The sequence below is a fragment of the Eurytemora carolleeae genome, unplaced genomic scaffold (genome assembly GCF_000591075.1).
Source record: "Eurytemora carolleeae unplaced genomic scaffold, Eaff_2.0 scaffold1959, whole genome shotgun sequence".
Taxonomy (NCBI): domain Eukaryota; kingdom Metazoa; phylum Arthropoda; class Copepoda; order Calanoida; family Temoridae; genus Eurytemora; species Eurytemora carolleeae.
The window spans coordinates 19634-37710 of record NW_019397851.1 but is presented as its reverse complement, the minus strand read 5'-3'; the positions used below and the strand labels follow the sequence as shown (position 1 = coordinate 37710).

The 18077-nt window shown below is 31.0% G+C and overlaps 1 protein-coding gene and 1 long non-coding RNA gene across 2 annotated transcripts; both read left to right on the top strand.

The window, feature by feature from the left end:
- The first annotated feature begins 4240 nt into the window (after positions 1 to 4240).
- LOC111716117 (uncharacterized) lies at positions 4241 to 9155 on the top strand. The gene is made up of 4 exons (XR_002768417.1): positions 4241 to 4353; positions 5191 to 5292; positions 7627 to 7679; positions 9086 to 9155. It is a non-coding gene; the product is annotated as an uncharacterized LOC111716117 (long non-coding RNA).
- A 589-nt stretch (positions 9156 to 9744) lies between these two features.
- On the top strand, positions 9745 to 12598 carry LOC111716116 (cytochrome b reductase 1). Its single transcript, XM_023491534.1, has 5 exons — positions 9745 to 9860; positions 10608 to 10709; positions 10972 to 11049; positions 12044 to 12120; positions 12468 to 12598. Exons 1-5 carry the CDS (start codon positions 9774 to 9776, stop codon positions 12592 to 12594), a joined length of 471 nt encoding a protein of 156 aa, XP_023347302.1. The 5' UTR covers positions 9745 to 9773; the 3' UTR covers positions 12595 to 12598.
- The last annotated feature ends 5479 nt before the right edge of the window (positions 12599 to 18077 follow it).

Sequence of the window (18077 nt, the reverse complement as noted above, 5' to 3'; positions counted from 1 at the left end):
TCATGTAAATGTTCACAAATTATATGCAGTAGAGTACATTAATACAGTATATTCTCTAGACTATCCATTTCAATTTCGAATTTTTTAAAGCTGTTAAACAAACTTTATAATGAATTAGGTGAATAAAAACATCCTTTGAGTTATAGTTATAACGGAAAATCATCGTTTGTGAAGTGAAAAGCATAGAATCTATGTGAAATGATCATTGGTCAATTATGAAACCAGCCTATTTCATAATTTGGTTTTCTTTTAATATTAATTTTAGATTTTCTTTAAAATGATGTTCCAGGGCCCAAAAGGTTTTATAGAGCATAAATATGTGAAGTTCACCTGCGGTATGGAAACAGTACAACAAAATGGCCGTTTTTCCCTTTTTTCTAGTAAATTCCACTCTAATATATATTCTATTCTCTTTGATGACACCCATCAAGCCTGTACAGAATACACTAAACACATTGTAGAAGTATAATCAAACTTGAACAGCGGGAAACCATCTTCTAGAGTATAATCAAAGTTGAACAGCGCGCGGGAAACCATTTACTTTTTTAAATTTGCAATAATGGCTTTCAGGAACTAAAAGGACCAAATACAAGGATGATTTTGAGCAGCCATAGCCCTCGAACCCCCTTCCCCATCCCCAAAAAACGCCTCTGAAGGGATCAGTAAAAAGGTTATCCCCCCCCCCAAATCTCTTTTGGAGGGGCCCGCCAATATATTTAAATTTGTGAAATCTGAAATTTTATGAAATATCATCCCTTTATAAATAAAGGTTTATATAAAACAAGCCTAACCATTATATATACTCAGAAAGCGACCCAGGCCGGCTGTGACTGAAACTTCAGACAGTATCTTATTAAAACCCAGTATCGGAAACTCAGTTTCAGACATTTTTATAGATACCAACAGGGGCGTCTTATTTTGCAGAGGGTGTGGGAATAATTGAAATGTTTGTATAATCTATTCTTAAAAATCAAAATTAAATGACTAAAAGTTGCCTTTTCTCTCTTATTTTGGTATCAAGAAATATTATTTCATGTTATGTCCTAATATTTTATTTCTGTTTTCTCATTTCTTATATTTAAATCTACGCAAATGTAAAGACCCCGAAAAAGAAATTTGGAGTTTCGTACAAAGATACTCTCTTGAATGTCCGGCTCTCTTGATAGAGCGCGTGTGCAGTATATAGTGCGTATATATAGTCTAGTAAGCTGAGTAGTATCTAGGCAGGCAGGCAGCTGGAAGGCAGTGGTGTCTGTATACAGCTACATAGCAGACACTTGTGTAATCACGTTTGTTTACATTTTCATAAGCTGTTTCATACTTTTAGTTATAGTGCTGTGCGAACACTTTTAAGTTAAATTAAATATTTAACATGTGATACATTTTCGTTAAGTCTTATAAATTTAGTACGATTTATTATATATATATATAAAATGATATTATAAAATGACCAATGCTGATTTAATTTAAGATTAAATATTTTGTACGAGGGGAAAGGGAGAGGAGACATCTAGAATGTAGTGAGGGTGTTCCAGTTAAAAGATTGTTATATGCCAGGTTTATTAAAGATATAGCAACCGGTTTTCTTTATTTTAACCAAAACACTAGTTTTAACCCTTTAAAGGTTAAGGGGTCTGAATCTATGTATGCCAGGGGGGGGTAGGTGTTTGGTGCCCCCCCCCCTAGAAAATTGGTACAGGATTGAAAATGCATGTGCATAGCCCAATTTTTCAAGGCCAGCTCATCAGTTTGGGTGCTAGGGAGGTTTGAAAAAAATGCCGAAAAAAGGTTAAGAAAAAAAGAAAATTATTTTTTTGTTTTAAACAAATATCAAAGTGCATTTGAAAGGGCTTTTTCAAAATACAGTTTTGAGAATTGTAGCTTTAGTCACAAAAAAGTTGTGGGCTATTTTTCTTCATTTTTCTGACCCTGTTTTTTAACCCTCACTAGCACCCAAAGTATTAAAGTAATCGGTTTAATTTTTATTTCATTGAGCTGGCCTTGAAAATTTGGCTATGAACATGCATTTCAACCCTATTTCTATTCTCTCAGGACTTTTTNTAGAGTTCAATACATAGATTCAGAACCCCCAGCCTTTATAGGGTTAAACCAAAACGTGAATATTTCTCATTCTTTTAGTTTATACTTATATTGTGAATAGTTTATTTATTACGTATAGAAGTTAATCTCTTTATCAGTAAAGTTAAAATAGCATACTCATGGTATTTGTTTGATATTCACAATAATATTAACGTCTCCCCTCCCTTCCAGAGGCGCAACTAGGGGGGGGGCGGCCGGGCGCGCGCCCTCCCCTAGCACCTGAGAGGGGGGGGGCGCCCCCCCCCCCGTGCAGAATGAAAAGAAAGAATGAATGGCGAAAATTAGTATCACAGGAATAAGAAAACAAATAGAGTTATTGTAGAAATTTTATTATACTATTGTTTAGTTTTAAAAAGAATATTTTTATCTTTCTCAATTCTCAAGGCTAAAGGCTATTGTAAACATTTAATGTAAAAAAAGTTCTGAACTGTATTTTATTTGTGTTGAGTTTATAGAGTACTCGTAGATATCAAACTTTGAATTCTTATGGTAAAATAAAAAAGTTTGAAATATCAAATGTTTACACCACTCGGTGCAAAGATTTAGGGATTAGAATATTTGAGTTTGTGGCAAAAACTCAGTTCCAAATCTAGAGAAAATTCTGAACCTGGCAAATTTCTAACTGATTATCAAATTTGATAACTAACAAGATTTATCTTCTTTGACAGAATTTCTGTAAAATCGAAAATGAATTTAGATTATGAATGTTGGTTAGATCAATCATTAATTCAATAACTTTAAGAGAAAAGGTAACATTATCTGTCCTTTTTCAATGTAGATGATTGAAATTATTATTTACCCATGTATTTTTATGGTTTTTTTCCAGAAACTATAATTGATTATTTCTTGCAATTTAATCTGTATTAAACCAGGTACTTAAAAAATACTCTTTTGCGATTCGCACACATATTCAATGAATTGACTCATATCATTTTTTATTTATTTGAAAACCATTTCATTTATTTATTTGAAAACCATTTCATTTATTTATTTGAAACCATTTTATTTTTTAATTTGAAAACCATTTCATTTATTTATTTGAAAACCAAAATTATGAAAAAGTTACATTTACCATTGAAAACAGTTCCCTTTTAAATCTTTATTAAAACAATAAGAAAACTCAATTGAAAATTATTAGTAAGAAAAACGGGAAAAATATCCATGCTATGATACTGTTTAGAATCAGGCTTTTCAATCTGTTTAAAAGAGTTTTACTTTAAAAGCGATGCTAGTAGCGCGGGACACGTTCAAACTTTTCTAGCAGTTTCTTTAACGCTTAGTTCCAACCATCTAAAAAAAAAATTTCAGGTAGCTGTTAAACTTAACCCTGTACAGGCTGGGGGTCTGAATCTATATATGGACGGGGGGGGGGGCCTAGAAAAAGCCCTAGAGAGTAGGTAAAGGGTTGAAATGCATGTGCATAACCTAATTTGCCAATGCCAGCTCATTGAATTAAAAATTAGATCGATGATAACTCTAATAGTTTGGGTGCTAAGGAGTGTTCAATACAACGGCAGTAAAAGGGTCAGGAGAATGAAAACAATATTTTTTTGTTTTTAACAAATGTCAAATTGAAACACATGTTTCTGTATCCATTTTTTAAAAATATTGTTTTTAAATATGTAGCTTTAGTCACAAAAAAGTTATGGGCTATTTTAGAATTTTTTTCCAAAGATCGAACTTTTTTCCACCCTGTAATATACCCTATAAATTAAAAAAATTACAAAAAAAATCCTTTAAATAACTATTCATTCAAAGTCATAAAATTTCACGATGATAGCGTTAAAAATTAGAGTGCTACGACAAAAAAAACTACGGGGGGGGCACCAAACCCCCCCCCAGCCTGTTTAGGGTTAAAGGTAAGAACGGAGCATTTGTTATTTCAGTATTAACAGCATTCACGGTGCGAAGCGTCAAAAAAGAAATTAGTTAACAGTTAATAAAATCCTTAAATAAAGAACAAAGAAGACGACATTTAAAACTATAAAATACATATTATTTTCATGCAATTTTTAGCAGAAAAAAAAAACAAAATTCAATGTATAAAAAAATCCTTTTCGTTTTTCTTTTTAATCGTTTTAAAAATGACTGATCAGTTTTAATTAAAAATGAACGGTCTAACCAGTGAAGAACGAACTCTTCTGTAAATTTTCAACTTTGCCCAGTTTTAGATGCTAGTCCCTTGAATTGTTGAAGGTGAAGGTGGCTTCCAGGGATCATATATCCTACCATAGGGTGGGAAACACAGAACAGGTAACCATGAGAATTCACCATGCTTCGCACCGCTAGTCATCCAAGTACAGGTTGAGTCATTCAAAAGCATGATTTTCAACTCTCCTGTATGGTTTTTTTTCTCTCAAAATTAAAAGTTCAGAAAACAAAAATGTGTAAATGAATTGTTTCTTTAGAAAATTAAAAATTCGCAATTTTCAGTTCTGTTATAATTTTTACGGAAAATTTTTTTTTTGACGGTTCTTAGGGTTTCAACTGAATAGCGTTTATTGAATACTTCAGAATAAACTATGAAGATAGGAACTAGAGAATTTCAATAATTTTCTTAAAAATGAGAACAGAACTAAAATTTGTGAATTTCCTTATTACAATTTTGAGAATTTTCTGTGATTCTTTAATTCAATCTTTAAACATTTTTAGATTTCGATAAAAATAATTTAAATACACATTTTTGCTTTTCTGAACTTTGATTGTGAGAGAAAAAAAGGTTCGCGGATATTCTTTTGGACAATTGGAGTATTAAAAAAATTATAAATTTTTGAAAAATATTGAAAAAAAAAACACAAAAAAGGTACAATTTTGCACCAGGCGCCGCAAATCACACTTTTTTTTGACTCACCCTGTAGTTTATTACAAAGAATTGAGATTTGTAACACCACAACGTGTTAGACCTGCGATATTTCAAGCTATAATAATCTAATTTTTAAAATCACACATTACACCAATCAGGTTGCAAAGATAAAGGGAAAAGTTCTTTTTTCATTTTTGTAAAAATGTAATTATTTCTAATCCGTTTCATTTAGAAAAATTTGCGTTTGAGAAATATAATTTGGAAACTTTTAAATTATTGAATTTAAGGAAGAGGATAGGAGTTTGGAAGAAATATCTAGAATGCCTGAAATGAATTATTTATCAATACACAACAGGAAACTATTCCTGGCTACGTGGTCTCTTACACAGGTAGGATTAACAGTAGGATTTAAAGAGACTGTAAGTGTAATTTCATGTGACAATGATTTACAATGATAAAGTATGAATTATATATTCATGGTTTGTTTCTTTAAAGCTGTTTATTTTATTTGCAGTTTCTGTTCAAAAGTAACATGTGCATTTCTTGTTTATTAGAAGCAATGATGAAATTATCAGAATTAATTGACTTTTTGAGTCGGGAAACAACAGTGTCTTTCATTTTTAATAGAAATAATTCAGGCATTGACATCTTTGCATGGAGGGTAACGATTTAAAGCCTCTTTAAATGAAAGTTTTAAGTTAAATGTAAAGTAATATAAATAAATATAAAATATAAATAAAATATATATGATTGAATAACCAAAATAATTTACGCTTACACATTCTATTCTGAAATATAAAGCATACGTTTTAGATATTTTTCTTCACAATAATGCCCCACAGACTGGAGTTATTTAGATTAGAACTGAAATATTCGATATCATTGATATTCACGCCCTGCAGACTGGACTCATTCAGATTATAACTGGAATTTTCCATATCCTTCTTCACATTCACGCCCTGCAGACTGGAATTAGACAAATTAGCTCTGAAATATTTTAAATCCTTCTTCAAATTTCGCCTTCCAGACTGAAATTATTAAGATTAGATCTGGAATATGTGATATCCTTCTTAACATTCACGCCCTGCAGACTGGGATTTTTTAGATTAAATCTGGAATAATTGATATCCTTGACACACGCCATGCAGATTGGAATTATTCAGATTATAACTGGAAATTTTGATATACATTCGTCTCATTAATGCCCTGCAGACTGGTATTAGATATATTACGATTTGGAATATTTGATATTCTTCTTCACATTTACGTCCTGCAGACTGGAGCTAGATAGATAGATCTGGAAGATTAAAAAAGCTCCTAAAGCCCCTTCTTCCCTATCTTCACCATTGTCACAGCCTCAAATGGCATCCATCCTCAAATCTAAAATGAACCATGTGACCAGTTTAAAAAAAAGAAATGTTTTAAATTATATTTTAGTTTGATAACTTCAGTTTGCTAGTACAGAAATCAATGTATAACTTTAATTAATCACTTTACATGATATTTAGCAAGTTTAATCTGATATATTACAAAATATTTGTTTTTATGTTATCAATTCAACAATATCTGAAAATTCTACATTCTTCATTTTGATGATCAAAAACTTTGGCACTAAATGGTAATGTGCCTCTCAGGGAAGATGAATAGTTCAACAATTAATCTGATGATCAAGATATTCTGCTAGAAATTAGCAGTCTCTAGCTTCCATCCATGTCCCTCTCACTCTAATTTCTGTAAGATACTCCTCCACAGATCTCACAGTTATAATCAATATTATTCATCATCTAAATATATCAATTCAAAAACTGACATATGACAATAAGGGCAAAAGATTTGTCACTAATTTGAGATGAGGAATCAATTTCAAGGAGTTAATACTTAAGTATTTTGTAATTTAAAGAAACATTTACAGGAGAAATTTTAAAGTAAAATTTATTAACAAATTTCTTATTTACAATACAATAAATTTCAGTATTCCTTGAGTAAATGTTTTCTTAATCTTGAGTGAACTTTGTCTAAACCTTAAGTAAACTTGGACTAAACCTCCAGTAAATTTTGTTTAAACCTTGAGTAAACTTTGTCAAAACCTAGATTAAACTTTGTTGAAACCTACAGTAAAGTTTGTTTAAACAGTCAGTAAACTATGGCTAAAGTGTCTGTAAACTTTGTCTAAAGTGTCTGTAAACTTTGTCTTAACGCAAATATAATCATGATATAGACCAAATCTAATTTAGATAAAGGCAATTTTCCCCTAAAACTGCTCTTATAATATTGATAATGCTTAATTTTAAGGGATTTCTTAAGTTGACCATTATTAGCATTTTCATTACTGTGTATTTAGTACTGTAAAATAATGGGAAATTTTTAGTTAAAATGGGGAATTTTCAAGACAAAAATTTGGGAGTTGGAATTTCTGGGAGTTGGCATTACTGAAATTCAGAGAGTTCGGAACAGCGGACAATTTGACACAGAGAGAGGCAAAGGAAAGAAAACCTCTTGTACTGTACTTCAAATAGTGTTAACAGCGATCTGTGACACATGAACTTTTAATTTGATTCTTGATTCTGAATTATTGATCCAGCCAGAGGCGTAGACAGGAAGGGGCTAAAGGTGCTAAGCCCCCCTGGACCAGTGAAATCTATATTTCAGAGGGTTTTCAGGCCCATCCTGAAAAATGCTACTAATAATTGTACAATTCATTTAATTCATACTAATAAATTTAGATTCCTGGTTTGGTTTCAGTAATCCTGGTTCTAGTTTGGACACTAAAATACAGGTAATGTTGAGGGATTTCCGAATATTTTGAATCTATTTCCCAATCTTTATTTAAATGGTTCTGTTTTCTCTTTTTTCAAAAACTTTTAAATTGATCAGTTTCATCAAATTTTAAATCCGTTTCCTCATACTTCAGATTCATTTCTGCTTTTTCAAAAACTTTAAAAATCTCATTTTGTTGATCTGTGTCCTCTAATTTTGAACCTGTTTCCTCATATTTTTTATCTATATCAGCTTATTTTAAAAAGCTTAAAAATCGCAATTTGATGATAGGTTTAATTAAATGTCAGGTCCATTTCCTCATATTTTAAAGATCCATTCCGGCTTTTAAAAAAAAAATTTGTTGATTGGTTTCCTCAAATTTTAGGTCTGTTTCCTCACATCTTAAATTTGTTTCCACTTTCTTCAAAACTTTTAAAATCTTTAATTGTTGATTGGTGTCCTCAAATTTTGAATCTGTTTCCTTATAATTTTTGATCCGTTTCTGCTTTTTTTTAAATCTTAAAAATTGCAGTATACTTATAGGTTTTCTCAAGTTTAAGTCAGTTTCCTCATATTCGATCAGTTTCTGCTTTTTCAAAAACTTTTAACATCTCTATGTGTTGATTGGTTTCCTCAAGTTTTGAATCTGTTTCCTCATATTTTTGAGCCGTTTTTGCTTTTTCAAAAACTATTAAATTAATCCGTTTGCTCATATTTTTTATCAGTTTCCTCAAATTTTAGGTCCATTTCCTCATATTTTTGTTTCGTTTCTGCTTTTTTCTAAACTTAAAAAATCTCAATTTGTTGATTGGCTTCCTCAAATTTTAATATTTTTGATCTGTTTTTGATTTTTCAAAAACTTTTAAAATCTCAATTTGCTTGAGCCTTATAATGTTCCTTTCAAAGAAAAACTATATTATGATCCTGCATTTATTTTTACTTTCAACTTCATAAGGTAATTATGGGTCAGTAAATATTCTTTTTTTCATGGTCTTCCATTAAATTAGTAAAGACTTATTAGTGCATTTTTTCTGTTTCCGCATGTAAAAATATAAGAATTTTTCATAGTTGGGTCTGTTATGAAAATATACAAATTGCAGAGAATATCTAGAATTTGTAAAAACATAATATTTTTTAATTACAGGCAACACCGACCCTTCAGTTCAAATTGCAGAGAATGACTAGAATTTGTGAAATATTGACACTTTAGAAAAATTCATTTAAATAAAGCGGAAATGGATCTAAAATTTAGGTAAATTGATCAAAAAAGGAAATTCCTCTAAATCTGACGTTAAAAGGATTTGCGAAAAATTTGAAGAAATCGCGGAAATGAAAAAAATGAGTGATTAGATCAGTTTCCGTTTCCCTGTCACAAATATACCATGGACCAGACTCTTAATGTGGGGCATACATGTTATTATTAAGAGGAGGATTTGCTTGGGGTGCTGAGGATCCCGGTCATGCATTTAACTGGCACCCTCTTCTCATGATCATTTTAAAAAATCAATTAACTTATTGTTCATCCTTTTTAATACTTTTTTCGAGACATTATTTTGCCCAATTCAGTGAAGAAAAAAAACCTAGTTTTGTTTTCCGTAACATTATACTGGGTTACACACAAATAACAAGACTTGGATGATGACCTAGATCTATGCACGAATAAAGCCTTGAAATGGTATAGTTGTAAGTTGTAACATATTACACTCACTGATTTAAAAAAGGAATGAAAGAGATAAAAATAAAACACTGATTAGAATTAATGGCGTTGACTCTTTAAGTTTTAACATTTTTGCAGACAACTGCGGAGTAGGAAGACAATAATGCAGCAATAATCAAACGTATTTAACAATATTACAAAGTACTTTAGATTATATTAAATTAAGTGAAATGGTTCTGTTTATGAAGAATTACTGTGTCCCATGGTCATTATCTCTAAAGTCATAACTTTAACCTTAAAGTCGTCTTCCTATTCCATAACTTGAACCTTAAAGTCGTCTTCCTATTCCATAACTTGAACCTTAAAGTCGTCTTCCTATTCCATAATTGTCTGGTTATCACTGTAGGTAACCCTATGTGTTTTACAGGAGCTTTGATATACAGAATAATTCCGCCTATGGATCAGCTGATGAAAACTAAATTAAAAATGGCGCATGGTGTAACTATGTTGGTCGTCTTTGCTATGATGATTGTAGCCCTGAAGGTAAACACCAGGAGGGATTAATACTAGTATTGGGGGGTTCAGCTGCCCCCTAGATAAATAAAAACTATGAGTTCCCTCCCCCCCCCCAAAAAAGAAATACCAGCGTTAAAGATTTGAGATACTTCACATAATATTTTCGACTTCTGTTACACTTTTTACATCGTGATTTATAAATAATATTGAACAAAAAAATATATTTTTATAGTTTGACTGAAAGGGTGGGTTAAAAACGCCAAAAAAAGGGTCGGAAAAAAAGTTATATGATCAAGGTTTAATAGGATATCGTTTTTTATATCAAGGAAATTTTATTATTTTTTTGTGGTTTCCTTTTAAAAAGTGACTGTAAATTTAGTAGAGTAAAGTAATGGAGGAACAGAATTTAATACTTGAAAGACGACGATATCTTCCACAAAACTGATCAGATAAAAGTTTAAACTGTAGTGTACTGTTGTAAATCAGACTGCCCTTTTTCAATGGAAGGGTCATTTCATGGTTTAGTTTTTTTTTATGTTAATTAAAATAACAGATTCTGTGTATTACGTTTACAATAAACCTGAGTCAGAAGCCCAAAATAGTTACACATAGTTGGCGTATAAACAGGCTCTCTCTCTGTCTTTGTTTTATGCTAACTACGCGTAACTCCTTTGGGCTTCTGACTCAGGGTTATTGTGAACGAAACAAATCTTGAAAAGACGACATCTAGTGTCCTATCTCTTATTTTAATTATCTATGATTAATTTATTCTAGGCTGCATTCGACAGTCACAATCTGAAAACCCCTCCTATACCAAACATGTACACTCTTCACAGCTGGATAGGTCTCACGGCAGCTGTTCTTTTCGGACTTCAGGTTCAACTTAGACTAATTTATATTAGAGTAGTCATGACTTTTGAGACTAAGCAAAAAGAACGGTTCATAACTAGTGGTCTTCCTTGGCAGTAAGCCATAAATATTTGTAATTTTTTAAATGAACAATAATCATATTCTTTGCACTTTAACTTATGTATTTTTATGACTTTTGGACAATTTTTTCTCTTTCTGTTTCTAAATTATATCGTTAACAATTTACAAGACAAAAATTCTTTTGCATATTAAAATTATGTATTTCTAGTGGATTTCAGGCCTTACAGTGTTTTTATTTCCTATAGCTGGCCCTAAACTTAGAGCTAACCTACTACCCTTTCATCAGGTTAGATAGTAGAGCTAACCTACCCTTTCATCAGGTTAGTTAGTAGAGCTAACCTACCCTTTTATCAGGTTAGTTAGTAGAGCTAACCTACCCTTTCACCAGGTTAGTTAGTAGAGCTAACCTACCCTTTCATCAGGTTAGTTAGTAGAGCTAACCTACCCTTTCATCAGGTTAGTTAGTAGAGCTAACCTACATTTCATCGGGTTAGTTAGTAGAGCTAACCTACCCTTTTAGTTAGTAACGCTAACCTACCCTTTCATCAGGTTAGTTAGTAAAGCTAACCTACCCTTTCATCAGGTTAGTTAGTAGAGCTAACCTACATTTCATCGGGTTAGTTAGTAGAGCTAACCTACCCTTTCATCAGGTTAGTTAGTAACGCTAACCTACCCTTTCATCAGGTTAGTTAGTAAAGCTAACCTACCCTTTCATCAGTTTAGTTAGTAGAGCTAACCTACCCTTTCATCAGGTTAGTTAGTAGAGAGCTAACCTACTCTTTTATCAGGTTATTTCGTAGAGCTAACCTACCCTTTCATCAGGTTGGTTAGTAAAGCTAACCTACCCTTTCATCAGGTTAGTTAGTAGAGCTAACCTACCCTTTCATCAGGTTGGTTAGTAGAGAGCTAATCTACTCTTTTATCAGGTTAGTTAGTACAGCTAACCTACTCCTGTAAAATAAGTTGCAGTATGAATTTTTCAAGTTCCCTAAAATTCCATATTCTTGGCTTTTTAAAATGTGGTCTGCCTTTTTCGTGCTTTAAGAGATATCTATAATTTTGTTCAAATTATGATTTATTTTTTATAAAACCAAGAATGTATTTATCTAAACTTCTTCATATCTTGTGTACATTACTACAAGTAAAATATAAGTTTTGTGTTTATTAATGCAAGACATTTACTTTTAAAACCAGGGTCAAATGGATTTGGAAATTTATATTAAAGAACTATCATATATGTTCTTAAGATAACTTCAACATTTTTTATTTTTTTTTTTTAGTATTACGGATCCTGTATATTCGGTTTAGTGATTGCTGCATCTTGGATGGGTCTTCTGGAAAAATCTATTTGGGCGATGTAAGTTTCCAGAAAAAAAATCTTAAAATTAAGATTTCCTATAAACGCCTAATGCACTTGTTGCAATAATACGCTTTAGAAATAACTTTAGAAGTGGTGTATTACGTTAAACATTCCTTCGAGCAGAACTTAAGTTTTACTGCTTAAATACGCAAGTTTATTTTATAGATATCTGCATTGAAAAAAAACATTAAGAATTTAAGATAGAAAAAGAGTGTAAACTAAATCATTTTTACTCAAACAAAGGATTAAAGGGTATCCTTGTGAATCGAATGGAACGAGTTTTGCCTAATCAATTCTCATTGAATGTGTTAAAGGTTGCCTGTTCTAAATATTCTTTATTTCAGATCTGATTACTCCAGTAAAACTGGGGAGGGTATTCTTGTGAATGTTCTTGGGCTAATGATTCTCTTCTTTGGACTCGGAGTTACGTTTATGCTCTCAAAATTTGATAAAACTAATAAAGAGTTATAAAGGATTTGTTTTTAAATGTTTGTTTAAAAAAAATGGTTGATTGTAATTTGCCAATAAAATTAATAAAAACCTTGATGTTTTATGATGGAAAAAATAAATGAACTATGAAAGTCGTCTTTTATTTAACTAGAGTTTTGAGAATCGATAAAAGTTTATTTAGTTCTCCACACTTTTAGTTAACTTCAAATTAATAAATATATATTTGACAATTTGTGTTATCTTACTAACATGCGAACATAATTCATAACTTTAACTATTTTTTTTTTAAAAAATCAAAAGAAAGAAGACGACATTTATTGTTCATTTTCAAAAATTACAAAAATTATTATATTTTTAGTTCAAATTGAATCTGTGTTAACTTCTAAAATGTTTAGAAAGGGGAGTAATTATCTCTCAAATGTCGTATTTCTTTTAAATTCAAACAATTTAAAATTATTCCAGTGATAAAAATACACAAATAAATATCTGCAGCTGACTTCACGACACCGGGTTTACTATGGTCGGGATATTTAGAGCTTATAGATGCTCCAATATATGGAAAGATTGAAAAATCCGCATATAACGTCACTGCTATGCAGACTATTTTCCGTACATCGAGATCGAGAGTAAACAACAACCTTCCTTGTATTAGAACAAGGTGGAATTCATTAAAACTATGTAGATAAAATTTCATCTCTTACGGAATTGAGTCTTTGTCAAAACTATGATTTTCTAATCTCTATATCTTTTTAATCCAATGTCGTAGACCTTAGATATTTCAAACTATGAATTCTGTTCTAAGTTTGAAACATCAAAGGTTTACTCCATCAGGTGAAAAAAAAATATAGGTATTAGCAAATCAGAGTTTGTTATAAATACTCAATATCCTTTGATGCATATTTTTCAGACAATAACTAAAACAGGGATGTTGAACCAAATGAATGAATGAATATAAGTTGGATTACATTTGAAACATAAAATACCGGTAAAAAAGTGGAGCCAAAAATAAATTCTGAACATTTTTTTATTTGAGATTGAACCTACGTTTAGTATTGCAATTCTAATCAGCTTTTTTATTAATATTTTAAAAAAAAACTAAACTAAAAGCAAAACCTTATAACGTTTTTATTAGTCTGAGTCTAACTTAACTTACAGTTAGCATCAAACTAAACGTATGGTTTCCATCGAAATTTTTGTTGAACTAAATTTTCGCGAATTTCGATATATTTTCAACGAAATTTTCGACCTAATTATTGCGAAATTTTCGTTCAATTTTTCTTTTGATAAAAATCAAAATTTTTCTGTTTTGCATCAAGAAAATTGTATTTTTGCGAGAAAAAATATAAGATTCTGAACGAAAAAGGTCGAAAATTTCTAAAATTTCGAAAATTTGGACACCCTAAATAAAAGCAATTTATATACTAAAAGGGAGAGTCCGGCTTTGTAACATATTTGAACTGAGAATGCAGTATTGTAGAGAGAAAAGATTTATAATTGATACCAATGAGACTTTTTACCGTGTACAGTTCTTAAACAATACAATTTGAATCAGGTGGTTCAAATTTGAACCAGTAGTTCAGCGATGTTGCTTAAATCATTAAATAAATGAAGAAAATCAACAATTTAAAAAAATGTATTTATTAATGTTAAAACCAAATTTTGTTGATTTATAAAAGCTCACCCCCACCCTCTTACGTCAGCACTCCTAATTGTTTAAAGTAAATATTCAATTAAATTTACTAAATGCTTCTGCTATCAAACCCTTATAGGCAGGAAATTACTGGCGATAAATACTAAATTAGTTTAGTTGATAATAAGTTTAGTTTAACATACTTGTATTCTGGTATATGTGTTATATACAATATATAATATTATGAGATATATTTGTTAACTTAGGCTTCAAGAGAGCTTCGCATCCATTTTTATTTTTATTATTTTAAAAGCTCAAATCTTTTCTGTTTATCTATCTGCTAATCTTTCTTTTTTTAAAGGGATTGTTATCTATTTTAAGAGGGACATCTCCTGGTTCACGATCGTACCGGCGTACTGGCGTACCCTAATAAACATTATTTACGTAGTCGTCTGGAAAATAACATTTTAAAAAGTGTTAAATTTTGAATTTAACACAATGTTTCTTATGTAATAGAAGTTTTCAAGTCACTTTGTACAGAATTCACAGTTGAAAACAGTTAGTTTTAAATTATAAAGCAGAAGTTCAAACTTTAACAAATTCCGATTTAATAAATTCCGATTTATAAAAAGTTCTCACACGTAAAGATACACGAATTATAATTTAGAATCAGAAGAAAGTATTCACTATTTCTGGAATATACAGGGCAAAGAAGAATATATACAGTGGTATGCGATTATATCAATATAAAGAAGAATATATACGGTGGTAAGCGATTATATCAATATAATGAAGAATATATACGGTGGTAAGCGATTATATCAATATAAAGAAGAATATATACGGTGGTAAGCAATTATATCAATATAATGAAGAATATATACGGTGGTAAGCGATTATATCAATATAATGAAGAATATATACAGTGGTAAGCGATTATATCAATATAATGAAGAATATATACAGTGGTAAGCGATTATATCAATATAATGAAGAATATATAAGGTGGTAAGCGATTATATCAATATAATTAAGAATATATACAGTGGTAAGCGATTATATCAATATAATGAAGAATATATACAGTGGTAAGCGATTATATCAATATAATGAAGGGGACTTTGTTATTAAGTTTTAAGTGTTAAAAAGCTTCTTTCGAATTATAAGTTTACAAGTAAATGAAGAAAACCTTTTTTAATTGACAAATTCTCTTTGATTCTATATTTGTCTTTATCCATGTTGTATTTTAGCTTGATTTAAATCAAAATTGAAATCGAAATTCGTTTTTTATTGATATAACCGCCTACCACCGTTTAATCTAGATCTAGAGATGTTTAGTTCAAAGAAAGAATTTTGGCAGATTTAATAAAACCCAGACCCAGTAATTCAAAATGGAAGAATTATTTCCCCTCTTTTTATCGTGTACTAAATAAAACTTTATATAATAAGAAATCTAAATGAATTAAAATATATATAATAAAGCTCTTCAGTCTTCGCTCATCTATATATATATACATTGCTTGTCTGTTTGTTTGAATGTTTGTGTGTTTTTATCCAGGAAACTTCCAACGGCTTGTACTGATTGGGTCCAAATTTTGTGTGGGGTCTCCCAATAGATTATTCAATTATTTACAGATACGCAAAATAATTTTCATTTCATGTAATTTTGAGGATTACGCGTAATTGGCGAAACATCAATTTTGCGAAATTACTGCGTAATTTCGTGTAATTTCTATAAAGTAATTTGCGCAAAATTTAAATTTTCGCAAAATTACTGTGAAATCTTGCGTAATTTCTACAAATAATTTTGCAAAATTTTACTTTGATTGCGTGAAGTTTTTGCTATTGTTGTGCCTTATTATGCCTTGTTATTACGCCATTATTTTGTGAAATATTGCAGTATAACTTTAAAATTTAAATTTTAAAAATACTAATTTTGCACGATGTTGTTTCAATTGAACCTCAACATAAAGGGTACCATGCCCCATTGACCGATTCACAATGGTGACATTGAAACCTTAATCTGATAAATAGTATCGATAATGTGTATTAAACGAATTAATATTATTTGTTATTAATTGATCAACACTATGCCGTGCTATTTTTGTCTAATATACATAGGGGTGCGGGGGGGGGGGGTGTTTTCCATCCCCTTTATGATTTTTCCCTTAGACCTTTTCAAGTCCAGCTCAATATGAAATTTAGACCTCTTACTTTATAGGATAGGGCGCTGGGGGTAGGTTTTTAAAAACAGTTTAGAAAAGTGTTGTAAAAACGTTGAATAATATTATTTTAATTTTGACAAATATTAACATGTAATTATTTACATTCTTTTTTAAAGATATAGATATCTGTAGCTTAATTTATAAAAAAAGAAGTTATTAACTACTTTTTTGGAACTTTCTTAATTGAAGTTTCTTAAATAATCATTAACATGGATATATATTACATTCTTTATCATATAAAGCTTTATAAATCGTACATGCCACTGTATAAAAATATGTTTAAATGTAATCAGGATGACAGGTCCTTCAAGTGATGTTTACTTGTAATCAGGTTGACAGGTCCCTCTAGTGATTTTTACTTGTAATCAAGGTTGACAGGTCCTTCAAGTGATGTTTACATGTGATCAGGTTGACAGGTCCTTCAAGTGATGTTTACTTGTAATCAGGTTGACGTAGGTCCCTCTAGTGATGTTTACTTGTAATGAGGTTGACAGGTCCCTCATTTGATGTTTACATGTAATCAGGTTGACAGGTCCCTTAAGTGATGTTTACTTGTAATCAGGTTGACAGGTCCCTCTAGTGATTTTTACTTGTAATCAGGTTGACAGGTCCCTCTAGTGATTTTTACTTGTAATCAGGTTGACAGGTCCGTCAAGTGATGTTTACTTGTAATCAGGTTGACAGGTCCCTCTAGTGATTTTTACTTGTAATCAGGTTGACAGGTCCGTCAAGTGATGTTTACATGTAATCAGGTTGACAGGTCCTTCAAGTGATGTTTACATGTTATCAGGTTGACAGGTCCTTCAAGTGATGTTTACATGTAATCAGGTTGACAGGTCCCTCAAGTGATGTTTACATTTAATCAGGTTGACAGGTCCCTCAAGTGATGTTTACATGTAATCAGGTTGACAGGTCCCTCTTGTGATCTTTAAATGTTATCAGGTTGACAGGTCCTTCAAGTGATGTTTACATGTAATCAGGTTGACAGGTCCCTCAAGTGATGTTTACTTGTAATCAGGTTGACAGGTCCCTCAAGTGATGTTTACTTGTAATCAGGTTGACAGGTCCTTCAAGTGATGTTTACATGTAATCAGGTTGACAGGTCCCTCAAGTGATGTTTACATGTAATCAGGTTGACAGGTCCCTCAAGTGATGTTTACATGTAATCAGGTTGACAGGTCCTTCAAGTGATGTTTACTTGTAATCAGGTTGACAGGTCCCTCTAGTGATGTTTACTTGTAATCAGGTTGACAGGTCCTTCAAGTTGTGAATGTTTGTCCCCTGAGACCTAACTTTCTAACTCTGAAGGAAAAAAAGAATTTGTTTTAAGAAACAATTTATTTGTTAAACTCGTATTGTTCTGGAAAATAGAGGGAAGGGAAATAACATCCCCCCCCCCTCCTCTACTCTTTTGAACGATTGAAAATCTAACATATATCAAACAAAAATGTTTACATTGATAAAGTTATCAACATATTTTGGCTTAATCTTAATCTTAAACTTGAAATTATTATTATATTGTAATGCTCTATGCTGAGACCTTTTAAATGCACACAAACTTGGTTTAAAATTCGTTGTATTTGTTTAATCTTGTGATCAAAATTAAACTATTAAAAAAAACTATGAAAAAATAATATATTTTCAGAAAA

What these genes read in the sequence shown, in the direction of transcription:
- LOC111716116 (XM_023491534.1), top strand. Translation starts at nt 9,774, where the DNA reads ATGGATCAGCTGATGAAAACTAAATTAAAAATGGCGCATGGTGTAACT. An exon ending in ACCTACTACCCTTTCATCAG is followed by an intron (nt 11,050 to 12,043) that starts GTTAGATAGTAG and finishes TTTTTTTTTTAG; the next exon opens with TATTACGGATCCTGTATATT. An exon ending in GAAAAATCTATTTGGGCGAT is followed by an intron (nt 12,121 to 12,467) that starts GTAAGTTTCCAG and finishes TCTTTATTTCAG; the next exon opens with ATCTGATTACTCCAGTAAAA.